This window comes from Pelodiscus sinensis, chromosome 6, assembly GCF_052426305.1.
Source record: "Pelodiscus sinensis isolate ZL-2025 chromosome 6, ASM5242630v1, whole genome shotgun sequence".
Classification (NCBI taxonomy): domain Eukaryota; kingdom Metazoa; phylum Chordata; order Testudines; family Trionychidae; genus Pelodiscus; species Pelodiscus sinensis.
The window spans coordinates 63,317,030-63,339,107 of record NC_143057.1 but is presented as its reverse complement, the minus strand read 5'-3'; the positions used below and the strand labels follow the sequence as shown (position 1 = coordinate 63,339,107).

Genomic DNA, 22,078 nt, shown 5'->3' with positions numbered 1-22,078 from the left:
ACACCGATTTTCATTTTCAGGTGACATTGTAAACAAGAAGCGGGCAGCATTATTTCCTGCAAATGTAAACAAACTTGTTTCATTGAGTGGACAATAAGTAGAACTGAGTGGACTTGCAGGCTCTTAAAGTTTTACATTGCTTTATTTTTAACACAGTTATTTTTTGTATATAAGTCTCCATTTGTAACTTCAATTTTCATGATAAAGAGATTGCACTAGTAATAGGGAAATAAAAAAATATCATTTCTTCTGTTTTTTACAGTGCAAATCTTTGTAATGAAAATAAATATAAAATGATCACTGTAGACTACCTATTCTGTATTGTAATTGAAATAAAATATTTGTAAAGGCAGGAAACATCCAAAATATTTAAATAGTATTATTTAATTCTTTAATTGTGCAATTAATCATGATTACTTCTTTTAATTGCCTGACAGCCCCATAGCTGGATTTAGAAAGGGGCTTTAGGGGCTGCAGCTCAGGGCTCCATGCTAAGGCTCACCCTTCCTGATGGAGGAGAGGGAAGAGGCGGCTTCTCACACTGCCATTCTCCCACATGGCAGCCGCATCCCTGCAAGTGCCAGGATGCTCTGTTCCCATGCTGGCCTCACCTGCAGGCTCCTTTCCCACAGCTCCCATTGGCCAGAAATCACAGACAATAGGATCTGTGGAGGGTAGTGCCTGCAGGCGAGCTCAAGACAGTGCAGGGCCACCTCTCCTCCCACTGAGAGTTGCCACAGGGAAGCACCCCTCACTGCTACCCCATTCCCTGGCCCTGAGCTTCCTCCTGCATCCTAAGTGCCTAACTCCTTCCCAGATCCTGCACAATCAGTCCTGAGCTTCCCCCTGCACCCTAACTCCCTCTCAGACCATGCACCCCACTCCAGACTCCCATCCTGACCCTGCTCCTGTATTCCAAACCTCTTGACCTCATCCTGGAGCCCTCTCCTACACCACAAAATCCTCATATCCACCCCCACCCCAGAACCCATGCCCCCAGTTAGAGATCTCAGACCCTCTCCTTCCTACCTTCCCTAGAGTCCCCTTCTACACTGAACCCCTTATTTTGGCCCTACCCTGGAGCCTAGGTGCCCCCAGAAGAGTTAATCTGGCCCTGGTCTCTATGTACGTAGCCTGGTGTAAATGTAGAGGACAGACTCTTAAAGTTAAAGTTTAATAACCACTTCATGAGAGCTCTGCAATTGTTGCTATGATTGATGAGACAGTGATGATGGATGGGAGACTTGTCATCTTCTGTTATTTTGTGAGCTACCAATGGGTGTTCAAATCCAGATAATATTGCTTCATGCCAGCTCAGAAAAAATGAGAAGACTCAGCTTTTCAACAAAATAGTAAGACAGGCATTGTATCCAGTGCTGGAAACTCTGGCAGGTCCAGTATCTCTGTCACATGGTAAGTAATAAATCTATAGATGTATGTATATATATACTGTGTTTACATGGTGCGCCTTAGGACTTCATCTCATCAGGTCTAACTAGAGCGCAGGGCCAGAGACCGTCATTAGTGAGATTGAAGACCTCTAAGGAAAAAATGCAGAAGCAGTAAGACATTCAGTAGAAGTCTCTCTTTGTCCTGAATGAATATTGAAACAATGCCCTAATGCTGTTTGATTATTGGTAGGGTTCTATAGTGAGTATCTTTTTTTTTTTTTTGGAAGAAACATAAAACCCATATTCTGATAATGCATGTTCATTAACAAGTCCTTGGCACTTTTCTCAAGCATATAATTATTAGTTTAGCGTCCATCTGTCTGTTTCCAGATAAGTAGGTTCAGTCAATTAGTCATCAGGATTCACTGTCCTTCAAATGTCCATTTTTGCCTAATTTATTCATGGGAAGTGAACACTACAGATGGGTCGGTTCTTATCAAATAAGAAGTGGTTTAAACTACAATGCTGTTCCTGAACCTTTAAAAATCTACTTTTTATCAGCTGAGGATTCTTTAACATTCCCTTCACCACGATATCTGAGTGCTTAACATGATTTCCTTGGTTCAACTGATTTTATCTTCTGCCCCCAACATGGAAGTAGCCTTCCAAACATAGAGACCTATACTTTCCCCCAAAATTGAATCCAAAATCATTCACATCTCCAGGCCAGACCAGTTACTCCTTGCCGATATAAGCCTTGGCTCTGACTTCCTTTGTCTTTTGATCTCCTGTTTCTTTGCTGAACTCAGGCCAGTTCTTAATTCCAAATATCTTCTAGCTTTGGGACTTCCCTAGGGAATGACACATACATGGAAATTCCTTAATGGCACAAGCAGTCTCAACATACCAGAATGGCATTAGAGAGACTGAAATTGTGACAGATCTCGATCGTATGCCTTCTTCTTCAACCCCCTGAGTTCAGTGCATTTCTTATAAACCCAAAAGGAAATCAGGGAGGGAAAAGACTCAAGTTTTATGTATCCAGGTCAGATGTGCTGTTAAGAAGTTCATTTTTATAACTTTTTTTTTAAGCCTGACAAGTAAAGGTGGTGAGGCTTTTTAGAATGTCTCCAAAATGAAAAATACATTTATTTGGCTTTATTTTTTTGACGGATGTCACTGACATTGCTATGTGGGAAGATCATTTAGAATGCATAAGACTATTAGAGAAATACTATGGTTAATAATAGGCTTTTTGTGTAATGCATTTTTTCCCTGAGCACATCTGACAAAAAGAAAAGAAGGATGGATCATGACAAAAGAAATCATAGGACTACTACCTTTTCTAGCAGGAGATGGAAAAGAGACATACAAAGCCTTTTGATTGATCTGAGCAGTGAGCAAGTAATTTTTAAAGGGGGAGATGATCATTTATCTGCAATAAATGCACATCTGTGTACTGTATATAAGGTATAAACAGTGTAGTATCATAGTGACAGAAAAGTGGTGGTAGAAGGAATGCAGGAGATTAAGTTTTAAAATTGAAAATAAATTAAAATATTTAGACTCATTCAGGATTCATTGTCATCTGTCATGGCCATAGTGTTCACTAGGTAGTTAAAACTTCTAATGGCAACAGATGCTATAAAGTAAAAATAATGCAAAGAAATGAGACAATATTATATTAATTCAGTCTATGATTTTTGGTCCATGAATATAGCATTCTGAAGTGCTGTCTCTTAAAAACAAGTGTTATCCTGTTTATGTCTATGCACAAGTCCTTTATTTCATCAAAAAGTATGTAATCACTCCAATCTACCATATACACTAATCTAAAAATTCAAGTATTTAGCCAGATATGTGTACATAATATGTATATGCAACAGTGCTTTCATGACAGTGTATAGAAGTCCTCCATTTTCAGGCACTGTTCCTGCAAGTGCACATTTGGAGGAAAATTAAATAACCAGCTATTTCTATCTTTATCCAGTTTGTATGTAACTGTGTATGTGATCATGGCATTTGCACACAGTCATCTGCAATCACTTGTGTGCACATGTATCCAGAGATTTAGATGTCCAGATTATATAAAACCGATATTGTTAGACGGGTTTTACTGTATCTTAATCTTTTCTGAACATTGTGCCATGTTTTCAGTGTAACATAAATTAAAGGTGTTTAAGAATTGGTAAGAATCACACTGGCCAAATAGGTAATTTTGAGAGTTTACACAGAAAGAGAAGAGCTTCTGTTTCTAATTTCTTCCCTATTATTCATTAAATTTCTTAGACACATTCCATAAGATTAATAATACTTAGCCTCTTTTATATGGAGCACTTTTCATCAGTCCATCTCAAAGCACTCTAAAATGGAGGTCAGTGTTATTACCTTTGTTTTATAGATAGGGAAACTGAGGCAAGGAAGTTTAAGTGACTTTCCTAAGGATCATGCTGCATTAGACTGGAAGAGCTGGGAATAAATTAGTATACTGCATACTATAATTTACCTTGTAGATACATTGAATTTACAAGTATCAGAGGGGTAGCTGTGTTAGTCTGAATCTGCAAAAGCGGCGAGGAATCCTTATAGACTAACTGCAGTGTAGGAGCATAAGCTTTCGTGGGCAAAGACCCACTTCGTCAGATGCATGCATTGAATTTACAGTACAGTTATGTTTTGCTTTTGCTCATTGATACCTTTAACTACTACTTCTACTCATTTAAGAATTGATGATTCAGAATAATTACAATGTAAATATAATATAGTTAATACTCCTGTATTCTTATATTACCTATATTAATAACACAATAGGGCTAATCATAAATAGCAAATTATCCCCAAATGTTCAGGGAAGTGAAAACTAGGCACCAAACTGAGTTTTCTGTAGCTGAGTTTAGCATATGTATAAAATTGGCAGGAATGTGTGTGTTGGGAGTATAGCTGTTGTTTTATTTTTACTTATTTGGTACTTACAGTCGTGTGGACCATCAGAAGGACTATATTGCAGAAGGTCAAAAAAACTTGCTCCTCTTAATTCTTCTGGATGCTTAGGTGGTTTTGTACAATCACAGAATCCAAGAAAAGCTGTCTTTTGTAAATCTGAGATTATCCCATTTAAACAAATGTCTCTCAGTACTGTGGTGTATACATAGCCTATTTCCCACCTCCAAGAAGATAGATTTTGCATGCAGCTGTCTTTCTGTTAGCAGAAATACAAAAATGCCATCAAATACCTAGAAAGACTATGACAAAATCAAAGATCTAACAAAAGAACCATATAGTATATAATAGGAGTAGAGTCATGTACTATAATCTAATGCCATATTTAGTCACATTAATAACCCAGATGTGAGTGGGTAATATAGCAAAGGAAATAATCATGCACCAGACATGCATAGTGGTTAAAGAATACGTAAATTATGCTTTCAGATCTTTATTCTATTGAAATAACTGGCCTGCTCATTCTATCTGCATCTCAAAATGGTAAGACCAACATGACCTTCAGTTTTAAATAGTAAAGAAAACAAATGTCTTGCTTCTATCCAATTTAGTATTTGAAACAAACACATTTTCTGGCTACATCTAAATTAGTACTGTGGTTACCTGCTTCTGAAGAGACATAGAGCTTGAAATAAAATCTCTCACTAGATCCATTAAAACCTTCAAGCAGGACAAGTTTAATTTGGCAGCCTCTCCAAGGACCAACAAACCTAATACAGAATCCAACCTAAATATTTCAAGACAGGGAGAAAAAAGCAAACTTCAATACAAAATAAAATAGTAATGGATTTTTAAAATATTGGCTAGCCAGAGGCAATTAGTGTGCTATTTTGCTAGAATCAATTAGTGCCAGTAAATGCAGGCATTTGTTGGAGCCAGTTAACATCAAAGTATAGAGAACAAGTGAAAGTGTGCCACAGTTATTATGGAAATTTAGAGTTAAATTTAAGATGTGACAAAACCCATGCCCTGGATAGGCACAAACTTACCACATTTCTTTCTGGATCCACAGTAAGGGCAGATCAACTAACCCAGCAGTTCTCAAACTTCATTGCACCACAATTCTTTTCTAACAACAAAAATTACTACACAACCCCAAGGTGGGTAACTGAAGCATAAGCCCACCCAAGCCCCACCACTTCCCAGGCCAAAGCAGAAGACCAAGGAATTCGGCTCTAGGTAATGGGTCTTAGATGACAGATCTGCTTGGGGATGAAACCCTTGGGTTGGTGGAGCTCGGGCTTCTTCAGACCTGTGCTCCAGCGAGTCTAATGCCAGCCCTACTGACTCCATTAAAATGGAGTTGCTACCCACTTTGGAGTCCCAATTCACAGTTTGAGAACCATTGAACTAGCACCATGCATTAATGGTGTCTTAGTTTTGTTGTACCTTGACATCATTCGTGGATGAAACATTTTATACTGCTAATGGGTGGTAGGTGAAACTGCTGCTTGGGGTTGCAAGCTCCCTAGCCCATGGCCCTGCCCATACTCCACTGTTTAACCTCTGCTCCCTAGCCACTGTCTCCTCTTCTCTTCCCTCCCTTTCTCTGCTCACCCATTCCAACCAAATCTCTGAACCCAATATAGCAATGGCATTTGAAAAACACTTTTCCAAAATTTATTTCTAAAGAAAATGGAGCATGTTTTCCACTGCATGCCAGATTGAGAAAACTGGACATGCAGACGGTACTTAATTAAAAGCACAAAATTTGGGAATAAAAAATGACAGGTTTTTGGATATACCCTGAAGTTTGTCATAGATTTATTTGCAAATGCATTGTAGGAAGGGCAGGTCAGCTGTCCTGCTGAATACAACATTAAATATTATGGAATACATGATGCAGCCCTTCTCCATTTCACATTTTCTTCACCAATATTTCTAAGATGATTTTATATTTTAAATATTTTAACTTCATAAAGTAATCAGTCCAGGTTACTACATATTTAACTCACTGAAACAAACACATAATTTTAAATTGATCAGTCAGAGCCATAACAAAGTTCATTGCTGTTACAAAAAGGGAATACTAAGGGCATGTCTACACAGCAGGGCTACCGGCAAAATAAGCTACGCAACTTGAGCTACGGCAGTTGTGTAGCTTAAGTCAAAATAGCTTATTTAGGCTTTTGGAGCTGTCTAAACAGCAGGAAGTCTGAAGAAGAGCACTCTCTTCCTCCGATTTCCCCTACTCCTCCTAAAATAAGGGTTACAGGAGTTGGAGTAAGAAGTCCTCAAGCTTGACATTATTTCAGCATTATGTTGAAATAATTGCTTGCCGTGTAGATGCAGGCTATGTTATTTCAGAATAACGTCAGTTATTCCAAAATAACACTGCTGTGTAGACGTAACCTAATTTATGTTGTGTGATCTTCATAACAATAGACACGTTTATGAAATGTCACCATATATTTATGTTGAAAGTATGTTTCCATAGATTTTAAACATAACCTAGGAGTTTATATCTTGGCAGGGTACGGATTTTTGTAGAGAGTTCTAGTTCATCACATAGTAAGAAGTAAAGAAAGGGAAAGTCATTGTCCAGCTATCTGGAAGAAAGGGGATATTGTCCCTTTACCAGCTTTCTTCAACAGGAAGGTGAAAAGAGAGCAGAGATGGACAGAAAAGACAGGGAGACTTTGGAAGCAAATGTTTGTACTGTAGTAACTAAAATTTAAATGTGTATTTTAGATAAGGATGATCTTATGAAGAATTTATTTAAACAACTAGATCAGAGGTTCCCAACCCTTTCGAGCATACGGACCCCTTTTCAAGCTATTAACATTTCACAGAAATGCCTCCCCCCCCCACCTCCCTGGGGAAAAGAAAAGAAAATAAAGAATCAGGTCCACCATGATCGGGCCCCCCAGGTGTGTGGACCACAGGTTGGGAACCCCTGAACTACATGACTGAAGAGCCAAGCATTTAAGGCTAAAACTGAATATTCAGATTGTGCATCTAAAAATCTATTCCAGGATTTTTAGGGGATGTGATTTTATAATCTTTAGCAGCAAACTTATGAAATATTTGAAGCAAATTCTAAAATAAGGTTTTGTAGATACAGTAGTGCACAACTGCATTTGTGAGTTGGCACATGCCTGTTAAATAGCTTCATTACCATTTAATGGCTCTTTCACAGGTTAATTGTTATGCTAATAGGTCTGGCAAGTTGGAAGGGGATAGACTCACTAGTTTGCAACAGCTTGCTGTGAGAGCCTTCAGGAACAATCGGAATAGGGGCTATGTCTACACTGCAGGGAAAAGTTGGGAAAAGATAAAAAAAATTGCGGTTCACAATTTGCGTATCTTTTTCTGCTTTTCTTCTGAAAGAGGCTTTTCCGACATTTGGCCTGTCTACATGTGGCCAAATGTTGGGAAAAAACCCTCTTTAGAACATCCCTTCTTCCTCGTAGAACGATGTTTATAGGGATGCCAAAAAGAAGGTGTCTGCTTTTCCAATTTTTTTTTTTTTTTTCAGAAAAGCAGACACATTCCTTGGACATGGATACCAGAGGTATCCTAGAAAAGCTCTGCAGTGTAGACATAACCAGAGATAGGAAGAGGGAGAAGACTGAGCACTAAAAAGGCATTGCCTCCCCTTGCCTTTTATTCCCATACCTCCCATACAGGTAACGTAGATCACTGCCGGATCTCAAAAGTACAAGTTTTCCATTCAGATGGTGGAGAACAAGTCATTAGATAATGATTTGTATCACTTCATTTAATTGGAAAAAAATTAACTATTTTCCTAGTCATTGAAATTACTGTAAGCAAAGCTTTATTAGTTATCTGGTTCACTCCCCTGCTAATCCTTGGGGCCAACATGCTGGCCCTACCAGTGATATAGGCATTATTTGGGCAGTTACAAAGAAAGAAAAAATCATTATTAGTCATGATTTCTGACATTAAAGAAAAGATAACATTAATTGGAGGGAGGTTTCCAGCAAGGCACAAGAAAGGAAATTATCAAGTAAGAAATGTACCATTCTGCTAGCAGTGTGTGTTATGCATGGGTTACTCCCTTCCAGACTGCAGTTTCTGGAATCAGTTCAAAATTGTAATACAGCCCAGGTGATTTATTCCAAAACTGTATAAGAACTTGTAAAATATTATTAGTAACCATAATTTCACCAACAACCAGTAAATTATGTACTGTAGACTACAGTACATAGCTTAACTATCACAATTAAATTCTTTTGGCTAGGAAGCTATCAAGGGAGGTTAGAATTGCAGGAGGTGCTGCTTCAGAAAACAAATGGTGAGGTAAGACATGTAGCAATCTGCAGCTCAGTGTCTCCTGCAATTATGATATGTATAAGGAGCAGCAAACAGAAGCAAGAATGAATTAGCAAAACAGAATTAAATAAAGAAGATATCACTCCTGCCCCTGCCCGCCCCTCATTAATTGCCCAAAATGGCAATGCTATTACAGGACCACTGCTGGCAGCACCTTCCTGAAGGCCTCTGCAGAGACTTGACTCATAAAGGTGTTAATTGATGATCCCGTTGCTATCCTGTAGATCTATGCAGGGAAAGCACAAGCTCTTTCTGCCCAAGAAATTGCCATAGACCTTGTGAAGTTTACCCTGATTCCCTCTGGAACAGGAGCACCTGCTATCTTGGATCAGGCTATGCTTCATAGAGGCATACTTCTAGCTATTGACTGCTTGGATATCCTGAGTTCCTGACACTCTGGCTGAAAGGAGGTAAACAAGGAGCCCAATTTTCTTGTTGATTTTGGTGTACTTCATATAGATCTTTAGTGCTCTCCGAATGCCTGAGTGCCACAGCTTCTCTGTTGTATGTCAGGACTTCGGACATAATGAAGGGAAAATGATTTCCTCTGAGGCATAGGATGACAAATTCATCTCAGATAAGAATTATTCTGGGGTTGTTAGCACTGTCTTGTCATCATAGAACACACAGAGGTGTTCCTGCATAGATAAAGATACTAATTCAGACATTAATCTAGTATACATGATGGTTAGCAAAAAAAACAGGTTTTGATGGATAGGTAGAAGACATATTAATGTCAGCAACTCAAAAGAGTGTGTTATCTAACTGCAGGTTTAATCAGTCTGGCTACTTGGAGAAATCTGGATACTTGAGGGCTCTATATCAAAGAGCCAGAGAATCCCAATAATAGGTTGCTACTTAAAATTGCCACTGTGCTAAGCTGAAATCCTCTTTCATTAGCTTCCTGAAGAAACATCAGCATAACGGGGATAATAGGAGCTTTGGGATTTGTGCATGTGTATATGTGTGTGTGTTCTCAACATCACAAGCTAGACCTAGTCCAGGTGGCCATTAGTGTTGAAACTTGCCTGGAGAAGAATAGAGTTCCAAGCACCTTGGAAGTGTTACTAACACTTCTCTCTCAATAGTCAGGCTGTCAGTTGTATATAGTCTGGGTCATGATGAAGGAATGAACTTTGGTAAGGATGTCTGGTCTCTCAGGTAGTTGCAATGGTGGTTCTAACTTCTGTTCTGTGAGATTTGAGAACCTTGGCCTCTGTGGCCAATGCAGAGCTGGCATTATCACCTTTGCTTCTTGCTTTACCTTCTGGATCACCTTTCCTAAAAATGAAAGGTCGGGGATGTCTATATTAGATCTTGTGACCATGTGTATGAGAAAGCATTTGGGGTCTGCTTCTCTGCCAAAGCACTACAAAATCAGAGAGCATGGTGCCTGAATCAGAAAATATTCAGAGCTGTCAACTGTGCATCTGCTGAGCCAGACTGCATTGTGGTTTAGCTGAACTTGTATGTGAATTGCTTTTATGGAAAGAAGAGTCCTCTCTGCCCATTCCATTATGTCTCTCAATTCCACATGCAAATTTACACTCTTGGTATCCTCTTTATTGTTGATGCATACCACAGTGGTTGTGTTTTTCAGCTGGATGAGAACATGTTTCCCTTCTAGCTAGTTCTGGAACTTCTATAGAGTTAGTTTGACAGCTCTGAGCTCCATAAGTTGATGTTCTGGTTTCTTTCCCTGGGACTCTAAGGCTATGTCTACACTCGCGGCTTCTTGCGTGAGTAATATGTAAATGAGGCTAAGCGTGGAATATCGCCGAGCCTCATTTGCATACCTAATGAGCCACCATTTTTTTCAGAAGAGGCTCTTGCGCAAGAAGGAGCGTCTACACTGCCCTTTCTTGCGCAAGAGAAACACTCTTGCGCAATGCCGTTCTTCCTGAAAAGTAATAGGTGTAACAGCATTGCGCAAGACGGTTTTTCTTGCACAAGAAGGGGCAGTGTAGATGCTCCTTCTTGCGCAAGAGCCTCTTCTGAAAAAATGGTGGCTCATTAGGTATGCAAATGAGGCTCGGCGATATTCCACGCTTAGCCTCATTTGCATATTACTCGCGCAAGAAGCCACGAGTGTAGACATAGCCTAAATGTCTTGCATTATCCTGCAAGGCACTTCCCATTCCATCAGACTGTTGTCAGCTGAGTATCTGCAGATCTGAAAAGCATGCGGGAAGTCCCGTTTCAGATCTTACGTCTCAGGGAATTCACCTGTTCTGTAGGAATTGTCCACCATATTACAGAGTCCAGCACCTGGCTTGGATCTAGTACCTGATCTTACATGCTTCCTGCTGAACAGTTCCATACTTTCAGGAGAAAAGCCCTGAACTACTTGATATAGGACCTTACCCATCAGTCGATAAACGATGAGTAAGGTCCTATATCATGAAAGTAGGAGGCCCAATAGCTGTAGAATTATAGTTGGCCTTGCATAAGTTAGCAACATGGATATCAGGTTCTGGACCACATGGTATTTGTGCAGTGATGGGTTGACTTTTGAGCATAAGTTTCTATTTCTATGCCCACATGAATTATGTTTGTGAAGGGAGCCAAGAAGATCTTCTCAGTGTTTATCACAAATCCATATGCTTGAAGCAGGTCTGGCATCCAGATTGTGGCACTGTATAGCACCACTTGGCTAGGAGCTCTAATCTAAATGTAATCTAGGAAGGGAACAGGTGAATTCCCTGAAACCTAAGGTCTGGCTATAATTGCCACCAGCATCTTGAAGATCCTGGGGACTGCTGAAAAGTCAAATCAGAGTGATTGATACAAGTAGTGAGCTATTGTTTTAAGATGGGGAATTGGATGAAGAAGAGACTGAGTAGACTTTAGTTTGAGGAGTATCTGCCACATGCCATCATTCACTTCTGTGGTGAGTCAAAGCCATTATTCTGAGAAGCATTCTGTCTTGCAGATGCAGTTTTGGGTGAAAATAAATTTGTTTGTTGTCCTACTGGGCTCTTAGAGGCAAAGGACCACCTCTGGATTTGCCATCCAATCCCCGGTTCCATGGTCTTTCCCAGATATACCTGTTGCCTCTGCAGCTAGGTTTGTAGTCTCTCTTTAGAGCACTAAGGGGCGGGATTGTTTTCATTTTGCAGTGCTTTCTTCCACTATTTTGTCTAGTTCCTCCCCTGAGAAAAGAGAGCCTGTACATTTAGATGAGCGCAGAACTTGTTTGGAGTAAATGACAACCTTCCGGCTGTGAAGATAGATGTGGCATCTCATTGCTGAGCTGGATGTCATGTCCCTGGCTGAAAATCTCATGCTTCCCTTGATGCATCTGCCACAAAAACTGTTGCTAGGGAAAGTTTTCATAAGAGCAGTCCAGAAGTCAAGATGGTTTCTTTCCTAGCATTAAGGGTGTCAAGCCAGAATACTGTGGCTCTTGCAAAGCATATAGATGTGAGAGATGCTCTAAGAGTGGTCAATGAAGCCCCAAAGTTCCTTCTTTAGAATGTCTTCCACCTTTATATTAGTAACCCTTCATATAGGGTTACTGTATTTTTTTTTTACCTGAGATGCCACTGCAACACTGATCTTCGATATATCTGACGGCATTTTTTAGCTTTTGCAGATGGTGATACATAAGTGTGTGCTTGCTTATGTGTTTCTACTTATTAGGGTTTCCCTTTCCTCTTTGATCATATCGTGGAAGGATGGGTGCAGTGGGATTGCTGTCTCAGAAGAGGATTTAGAGGACAAACTTAAAGCGATGTATGTCTTGTAGTTTCTTCCTACATGTTTCTGATATCAATGCACATGGAATTTCAGAAAGGGGAACTACACAAAAATGGTTATTTAAACAGAAAATAAAAGGTACAGTGCCAGAAGTGAAATCCCTGCAAGCTGCATGGAAACTTTTCAAAGACACCATCATAGAGGCTCAGCTTAAATTCATATCCCAAATTAAAAAACATAAAAAGAAAAGTAAAAACTAATCTGAAACCCAGATATTTAATGCAAGGCAGAAATTTGGTCGCTTTCAGCATTACTCCTTTCCAAAATATAATATGGCTAGCAAATTAGACATGAGTTTGCAATTCACCCTTGAAGAATCTATAAAAGCTTCCCCACAGATATACCACCACTTAAATTTAGCTAGGTGCTCATGAGACCATGCTATCATGCCTGAAAAGTGGCCAAAGGATTTCAAGGTAAAGGGGGGGGGTGCAGTTGCAGTGCTGGGATGGCTAGGACCATATGGCTGTTTCATACTCAATCCAGGAGATGGAGGAGAAAGGTTACTGACTACTGCCTGGAAATATGGATAAGTATAAAGCTGGCAAGGAGAACTGAGAAGCCAGTTTGCTGCTATAGAGGCAGAAGATCTGGCAGCAGGCCAGTGAAGGGAGGGTGGCTGGCTAGCATGGAGTATGCTACAGCTTTGAACTGCCTCCCAAAGCTGCAGGAAGATGAAGAACAGTCCATATGTCTCAGGCTTGCAGGAGAGCCTGAGCTGCAGAAAAATCAATATTATGTCAAGCTTTATTCAGTGTCTTCATTAAGTGATCTAAAAGAAGGAGTAAAGATCAGGAAGGACACAAATAAGAAGGTATCCAGAGAAGTTAGTAACTTGCTCAAAAAATAATCAAATGATTCCCCTTGAAAAATGCAAGCAAATATATTGAGGGGAGACTAATCTGAAACCCAGATATTTAATGCAAGGCGGAAACTTGGTCATTTTCAGCATTACTCCTTTCCAAAATGTGACATGGATAGCAAATTAAACATGAATTTGCAATTCAACATGGTAGCAAAACTAGTTTAAAATGTGAACTGCATACAGAGGCACATCACATTATGGAGCAGAGATTATATAGATCCTTTCTACGTGTTTCTGATATGAGTGCACTCCACATGGAATTCAGAAAGGGGAACAACACTAAAATAAGGAAGTTATTTACCGTAAACAGAAAATAAAAGGTACAGTGCCAAAACTGAAAGCCCTGCTAGTTGCATGGAAACTTTCCTACAGAATTTAGCAGGGATTAAACTAATCTATATATTTTAGTAATATGCATATGTCTGTGTCTGTCCTTCTGTGACTCAGTTCATGCAAGAACTCCTCCTAAATGGTAAGAGCTAGGTCCACCAAATGTGGGATGCAGCCTCCTCTTATCCTAACATAAAGCAAGGTCTGGGTTTGGTTGTATCAGGGAGGGAATTATACTGTAGAATGACTACAAAGGGACAGCAGAAAGCCACTGGCTGGCAGCATCCAACACCTAGGCCTGCTCTGAGTAGCAGCTATCAGCCACTGCATGGCCCCCACCGCTCCTGGGCCAGCCTTGGGGGGCACTGGTGGGAGGCATATGCAGCTCCCACCATCCCTGGGTTGGCCCAGGGGCGAAGTCAGCAGCCAGGGTACACATTCTCCCCCACACACTCTGCCCCTCGGCTGGTACTGGAAAGAAGCCCACGGCTGGGGTATGTGCACCTTCTCTTGCTTCAGGTGGACCCTGGGACAAGTGAACAGCCAGGCTGCATGGGCCCGCCCCGGGCCAGAGGTGGGCAATTCCAGGTCTTTTAATAGGATTCTATAGAAATGTAATGGAGATTAAATCAATAGTAAAAAGGACATCACAATTCTATAGGAGTTATTCTAAAAACCTATCTAACTTAATAAAGAATTATGCTGCAGATAAGTTGTCATTTCGTATTAATGGTATGTAAGCAAGGGCTTGCTATCAGCCAGCTAAAAGGAGAGAGCTGCCCTGGGCATGGGTATGCTCACTCCAGTTGTTTAGCTCTGCCAGATTATTAACTGTTAACTGTTGATATGTAAATACAGCTCATGCCAGGAGGGGGAAGTTGTGGCTATGTAAATCCAATTCAGCCAGGGCTGATGAAAGATCAGTGTTGGAATGGAATGTGGTTTATTGTAAATAATTTGGGGCTGTTGTGGGGGGTCACAAATCATGCTACCCCTAAATGTGGGAACTGTAAAATATGACACCAGTGCTTGCAGGAGAGACACCATCATTGTAAGATGTCTCCGAGGAACAAGCCTCCCCCCTTCCAGAGCTGAGTGGACTGAGCTGGCGGGAAGGGCTAAAGGGCTTGAGTCAGCCTGCTTCACACCTGCCAGGTGTGAGCTATAAGACTGGCACAACCAGCCCCTTTTCCCCCTTTGTTTTAAGGACTCCCTGAGGAGTCTTTTTGCTAGTCCAGTGGAAGCTGGAATATTTTGCCAGTCTAGGTGGTGGCTAAAAGCTGAAATCACTGGTTTGGCTGGGAGCCAGACCCATTGCAGCCAGTGAAGCGGCTGGCAGGAATGACCGGCAGGCGGCCGGTAGGAATGGCGGCGGCCAGCGGAGTGGCTTCTGGGAACGACCGGCAGGCCATGGTAGGAGTGGCGGAAGGCGAGCAGCGGCAGGTGACCAGCGGAGCGTCCGGTGGGAACGAATGACGAGCGGCCGGTAGGAGCAGCGGCAGGCGACCATCAGAATGGCGGCAGGCAACCAGCAGAGTGGCCGGTGGGAACAAGCGGCCAGTAGGAGCGGTGGCAGGCGACCAGCAGAATGGCGGCAGGCGACCAGCGGAGCGGCCAATGGGAACGAAGGGTGAGCGGACGGTAGAAGCGGACTGAGACAGCTGGTGGAGTATGGCATAGTGGCTCGTGTTAAAGATTGCAGCAGAATCCTATGGAGAAGGTTCCCCCTGCCCCCTTTCCGCCCAGGTTGGGAGGTAAAACCCTGCAGGTGAACTTTTGGATTCTGGGCGGCACTGACCAGGGACAGAGAATTTTGGGGTGTCAGACTTTGTGACTTCAGGTGATTCTTGGCTGGGGGGGGGCTTAGCTCATGGTTTGGTCTATGAACTCTGTTTGTGGTATTTTCCCAAGTTAATGCCATATGACTTCTCTCTCTGTTTCATTAAATGTTTCTTTCCTACACTCAGACTCTGTGCTTGCGAGCAGGGAAGCATTGCCTCTCAGAGGCACCCAGGGGCATGTGAATTTCCCAGGTTACTGGGTGGGGGCTCAAGCCAGTTCTGTGTGAGATGGACCCCTAGATATTGAATCTGGCCCTGGTTGCTGCCAGGCCTACCTGTCAGAAGGTTTACAGTTATATGACTTTTCCATAAGGGCTTACTGTGGTTTCTATAGGGCTATCACTTTTTTACATAAAAATACTCCTTTATTAGTAAAACACAGTTACTTCCCAGAATCCAATTTGTATGCTGATTCCAGGGAAACTTGTCCCCACAAATCACATCAAAACTGGACAAAAGCAGAGGATCTACATCTTTATCTACACTAAATATGGACTCTGCCAAAAGGGCTTTCAGCTCCACAATTGTCTCCACAACCTACATTAAAGTTTAACCTAGGGCACCCTAACTACAACATGGATTACAAAAATGTTCATCAGTGTCAACAACATATGGCAGCCAAAGGCTGTCATAGCAACACTGATGGAAAAGACAATGTTAATGATGATATGAAGCTCTTCAAGAACTAAAATGCCCTTTACAAAGAAAGAGGCCAGAAGTCTCTAATTATTTGATATATGCAGAGAAAAGAAAAACACAGGATTTAAAAGTATTAGCAGAGACACTGACCTTAAGAAGAAATTTAAAATTATCCCAGGATCAATAACCGTCCACATTTTTGTTTACATAAGAGGATTTACACTAGGCCAAATGAGTTAATCCAGTTTGCAAACACATGCATACCTGTGACATAACCCATAACTATGTTCTAACTCTGCATTTATCGAGAACTCTTGCAAAGTAGACTAGGTTAGATTCTAATTATATTAGTTCCATCTTTTGTTCATGTGCATACAATGGTTGTGCACCACTTTTTATGTGCTTCCAATGGCTTTGCAGGTTGACTGTTACTGCCCTGTCTGCTTCCTGACATAGTGTCAAGTTTCCAGGATGACCTTTCCCCATTTAAAAGATGGCACAGAGCTAGATTTTGCCCATTTTCTCCTGGATCCCAGTATATTTTTCTGGCAGTACAACTGGGATTGCAATCCAGGAGGCCCATGACATTCAGCCTGCCACTGTGGGGAACCATGGTGAGACCCCAGATCTCAATTTCATCTGGGAGAAGCACTAGTTTAGGAAGCTTTAGCCATAGAAATGAAAAACAGTTTTGTAGACATTGCAAAGCAGATGTCTAGGAAGGGGTTATGACCAGGTTGCTGACCAGTTTCAGATAAAGAACAAGCCACTCAGGAGAAAGTACATTGAAATGAGATATAAAAAGAGAATCCAGAGAAAAACCTGTGAACTGTACATTTTTGATGCACTGGACAGGATTTTACACAGTTACTGTGCAACCCATTCTAGGCACTATTTGGAACTTGCTGCCTGCACTTCTGCACTGAGGGCAACCTGATCTACCCCCAGGGGCTGACCAGAAGGATGGGGGAGAGAAGTTGATGCCTGAGAGATGATATCTTTCTGGGATTCAGGACTCAGGTAGCCACTCACTCATTCCCAGAATATTATAGATGTTCTGGTGCTTCCAGAGATACTGTGTTCCACCTCCACTGAGATGATTTCACCCCTCATTGTATGTGACCTTAGACACATGGTGTGAGCAAGGTCATGCTGCATAGTGATGCTATTTTTAAGAGCACATTCCTTACCCACCTGCATATCCCTGACTCACGCCTCCCTTCACCTCCAGCCAACAGCTCCCTGTACTGCATGTTCAGCTGCTCACTATCTAGACACCGCACAGCTGTCACCCACTAGGTACTGTCCCCAAAGCATGCTATTGTGCCTATCCCTCAGTTCCACACACATCCTTGCACCCATTAGCTAAGGCTCCTCAAAGTGCTGCTTCCTCCCTATTTTCACTGGTCAGTGTTCTTTCTTCACCCAGCTGTTTGAAAGATCCCATTATTCTAGAGACCTTCTTCTTTGGCGACTCAAATGTTCTTCTCAGCCAGCTTCTGTGCTATTAGCCATCAATTAAGGCTGTTATTTGCCATGAGTGGGTGACATTAGGAATATGGGCTGAGTGGGTGGAAGTGACCTTGCACATTCTTCAAAATGGCATCCCCCAGCCAATATCCGATCAAACCAGCTGGTGACAAAGCCTAGAAAAGCAAGCCTGTGCAGTTTAACATCTGATAAGTGGACTGACAACAACCAGATGGAAAGCTAGACTCAGTCCTGCCCTGCTACAATGATTCCTTCCCTGCATTGGTTGAGCATGAGTCACAACTGGAAACCTAGGCTGGGACCAAAAGAGGGAGATTCCTCGAAAGGTAACTTCGGCATGTTTGTACCTATCTTCACCATTGCATATTATTGTTGGTAGATGTGAGCTAAGAGCTTCCTGCTCCATGCCTTTGCTGTATCAAAATACTACTTGCCAATGTAGCACGGTCACAGTCTATACGCCTTCCCTTCTCCACCCACCTTCTTGCAGCAGCATCAAATAATGAAAACATTCATTTGTACAAAATTCAACAGTGTATTGAGACTGTGCTTATAGGAAGAGAAATGTTCTTAATTCTTGCAGTTTACAGTAGATATTGGATCAAGGTACAAACAAAACTGCTCTCTACTGAAGTACAAATTCCCTGCACTTATTCTGTCAGGGAAGATGCAACAGAAATTAAGATGGAGAAATTGGTTGGTTTTGTTTTGCACATTACAGAGAATACAGTAGTTGCATGCTCATGGTCCCAGTACAGGGTGCTCATCATCTCTCTCTCTTTCTCTCTCTCTCTCTCACACACACACCTTTTAAGAATTGCAATGGAGTAAGCCAAGCAAGTCTCCACTAGGCGTTGTTGCAACCATAATAGAAGAGTAGAAAAGCCTATACACAATTACCTATCAGCTTTTTAGCCAGAAACTGTCAGCAGGACCAAAGATATAATTAGCACCAGAACTAAGAAAAAGTGCTGAGAATTAGAGGTAGATAAGATCCTACTGAGGAATGAGAAGCTAATTTTGTTTGTTAATTGTATGTGAACAAACTCATGAGATTAGAGGCATATTTTGGGGGAAAGAAACATATTTGGTTTTAACACTGTTAAATATATCTACAAATTCACTAAGTCCAGTAGAGATGGTTCAGGATCATGACTCGGTGAGAATGTGCTCAACAACATGATCACTCTCTTAAGCAGTGATCTCCACATTGAAAGTGGTTGAGAATCTCTGCTCTAGTATTCAGTGGATTGTTTCTGCTTTTCAATCACTTAAAATTCTGAATTAATTAGCAGTCAGTCATTCTTAAAGATTTACAACCAAAATCTCTGAAGAGTAAATAATACTGGAGAGCTGTTGAGGTTAGAATAAAACTCACTTTAAATGCAAACTTTACCACATCAGTAGCTGTAAAGCTTATTTAAGCTATTATATGCCACAGACAAACAAACAGATTGGGTTCAACCACTTTTGTTAAGGAACCAGTGCTTAGTAAAGAGACAGTAAACCCAAAAATTAAAAACAGCCAAAAGCGAAAAGCAAAATAGTTGTATTTGTGAAGCAATTTTTTCCACCTATTTAACTAAAACTCATTCTATTTAATTTCTGTTAATAGTGGAACTGACTCATATTTAAAAAATTATTTGTTGTAAACAATAAATAGTGATATCTCAAATAGGAGTAGAGGTTAGTTTACCTCTGTATCTAGCACTGGTGTAACTGCTGCTGAAATACTGCTGCTAGTTCTAGTGTCCGACAATTCAAGATGTTCATAGATTGGACAGGATTCAGTGAAGAGCCATAATAATGATAAAAGAGTTAGAAAACATGCCATGAAATGATAGGTTCAAGGAGAGTAATATATTTAGTTTGCCAAAGAGAAGGGGTTAAGAGGTTACTTGATTACAGTCTGTAAGCATCTACATGAGGAAGCTCTTCAGTATTATATAGAAAGATATAACAAAAGCCAATGATTAGAAGTTAAAAGAAGACAAATTTGGAGTGGAAATAAGGTAACTTTTTTAAGTCACTAAACAGTGAGTTGTTATAATTGGAACAACTCCCCAAGAGTAAAAGTGGATTCTCCATCATTCACAATTTTAAAAAAAGAAGTTCTAGTAATTATTTTGAGGAAGTTCTATAGCCTGTGTTATACAGGAAGTCTGATTAGATTATTACAATGGTCCCCCTTCCAGCTTTGAAATCTGTGACTGTGAATCTGTAACTGCCTGTTTGTTAGACTCTGAGAGTCTCAGAGTATGGACTACTCATTCTTGAAAATCAAGACAATGCCTAGCCCTCACACGTACAGAGCACTGTCAAAAACAAATAATAAATATCCAAAAGAAATAGCAGTGAAGTCTCTTAACCGTGAAATTCACCCTTTAGAGATCACTCATTAAACAGCTAATATATTCAAATTTTAGCAACAGTGAATTTGGCCTGTTTTTATTAATGGCTTTAAAAGGAGTAAGTTATAACATAAACGCTTTGTAGTTCTGCAGCACTATACATGGATACTTTTATGCTGATGCTACACATCTTTGGAAATTACTATTTCTAGGGGATTCTTATGCACTTCACTGGCATGTATTACATTGTATTAATTTATTATATTGCATTGTGTCTGCAATGGCTATGAATAAAAATAACCAAAAAGTTCCATGACAATAAGATGCTTTAAACAAAGAGAGCTCTGTACAGTGGGTAGGATATAAAAGATGTTTATACAACTTTTCCACTCATTACTGTAGTAAAAAAAACTTGCTTCCATAATCGTCCTGTTCTTTCTATCTATCCATACTCCCCTTTCACACACACACACACACACATACCCTTCAAGAGAGCCTTAAAGAGACAACATTCCTTTTCTTCCAGAGAGCTTAACAAATTAGTTGCCCTGTCACTTCAGACTATTTGAGGAACTAGTTTTAAGAGAACTCTCCATCAACATCAGTACCTCACTGAAATATAAAATCCGTTGATATGCCTAAAAGTCTTTGGAAACATATTTTTAACCTGAACATATAGTGACATTTCATTAACATTAACCCTAAATTTAATTAACAACTGGGCCTGTTTCCTGATCGTGGTGGACAAGAGTGAGTTGGGGTTTTTTATAGCCCAGCAGCAATTCCTATTTAATTAAAAGAGCAAGAGGGGCTACAAGTAGGCTTTTGATCAGTTACAAGGGCTCTGCACTCACACCAGAGGCCCTCCTGCCTGGCAGAGCAGGGATTTGAGTCCAGGACACTCACACCACAACGGAGTACCCTAGCCGCCATACCACAGAGGGCTTTGGAAGCTTACTGTGCCCTGCTTAATATATAGTTAAAGTGGAACACTTGAAGGTAATAGATCACCCTGCCACTCATTTCTCAACATGAAGAGAAGGAATTGGAAGCCGTGCCTCCCTGCCTCTGGGACTGGTATCCAAAGCACAGGAATAAAGAGGGAGTCATAAGGGCTAAGTGACCCAATTCTCATTTCATATTTATTGAACGTGGCCAGCCATGAACAGGAGAGGCTGAAGAAGCTCCCACCTCCAACTACCATCTAGGCCAGCACTCAGGCCATTCATTTGAAAAGTAAGAGATCAACATTCAAAACAACATTTGCATTTGTCAATGGGCAGGCATCCAAACCTCTGGACTACAGGGACACTCAAGGGCTGCCTGTGGCTCAATGCCAATGTAATTATCTAATGACAGTGGCCCATCCTCAAAAGGAAACACAGAGAAAGCCAGCTCCTAGCCCAGCTCTTAGCCTAGTCACTTGAGAGGTGAGAGATCAACAAGCAAGAAGGGGATGTGAACTCCAAACTTCCACCTCCTGCACACACCCAACCAGTAAACTACACAAGGCTGATTATTGGGGCTTTGGTCTGATGAAAATGTACTGAAAGTGGAGCCACTTCAGCAGAAAGGACTAAGGGAGGCCCCAGGTCACAATCGTTCCTGGTCCAGCATTTAGGCCATTCACTGGAGAGGTAAGAAAGGAAGGTTCAAATCCCTGCTCAGCAAGCATAAAGGGGGATTTGTGCCCCAAGCTTAACATATGTTAACCACATACCCAAACTGCTAGGCTCCCCAGGGCTGCTTGCTAGCTTTGTGCATCCCCATGAATGAAAGTGAAACAATTGCAGCAAAACAGGATGATGCAGCAAACACCAGGCACACCTCAGGGAGACCACCTCTTAGTCCAGCACTCGAACGTTCACTTCAGAAACAACAACTCAAGCCCCTCCTCTGGAAGCTGAGGAAGGAGTTGAACCCACATCACCCAGATAAGCACCCAGCACTACAAAGGGATTAATCAATTAAGCCTTACCTAATTGTTACTTAATAATAATGTCACAGCCTCAAGATGCTCCAAGGTGCAACCCACTTTAGTGTGTTCCTTATGTCCCTGACTGGGACTCACATGTGAGAGAATGCAGAACTGTTATTCAAATCTCTTCTCCTCAG

The 22,078-nt window shown here is 41.1% G+C and overlaps 1 protein-coding gene across 5 annotated transcripts in view; it reads right to left on the bottom strand.

The window, feature by feature from the left end:
* The window catches only part of TMEM232 (transmembrane protein 232), a 155,385-nt gene that overhangs the window by 67,018 nt on the left and 66,289 nt on the right, over window positions 1–22,078 (bottom strand). For all 5 annotated transcript variants that reach the window (XM_025190394.3, XM_075932031.2, XM_025190393.3 and 2 more), the window contains 2 exons: window positions 4,995–5,118; window positions 4,365–4,590 (listed from right to left, as the gene is read on the bottom strand). In XM_025190394.3, the coding sequence (XP_025046179.2) occupies window positions 4,365–4,590; window positions 4,995–5,118 (350 nt within the window). The remainder of the gene's footprint in view (window positions 1–4,364; window positions 4,591–4,994; window positions 5,119–22,078) is intronic.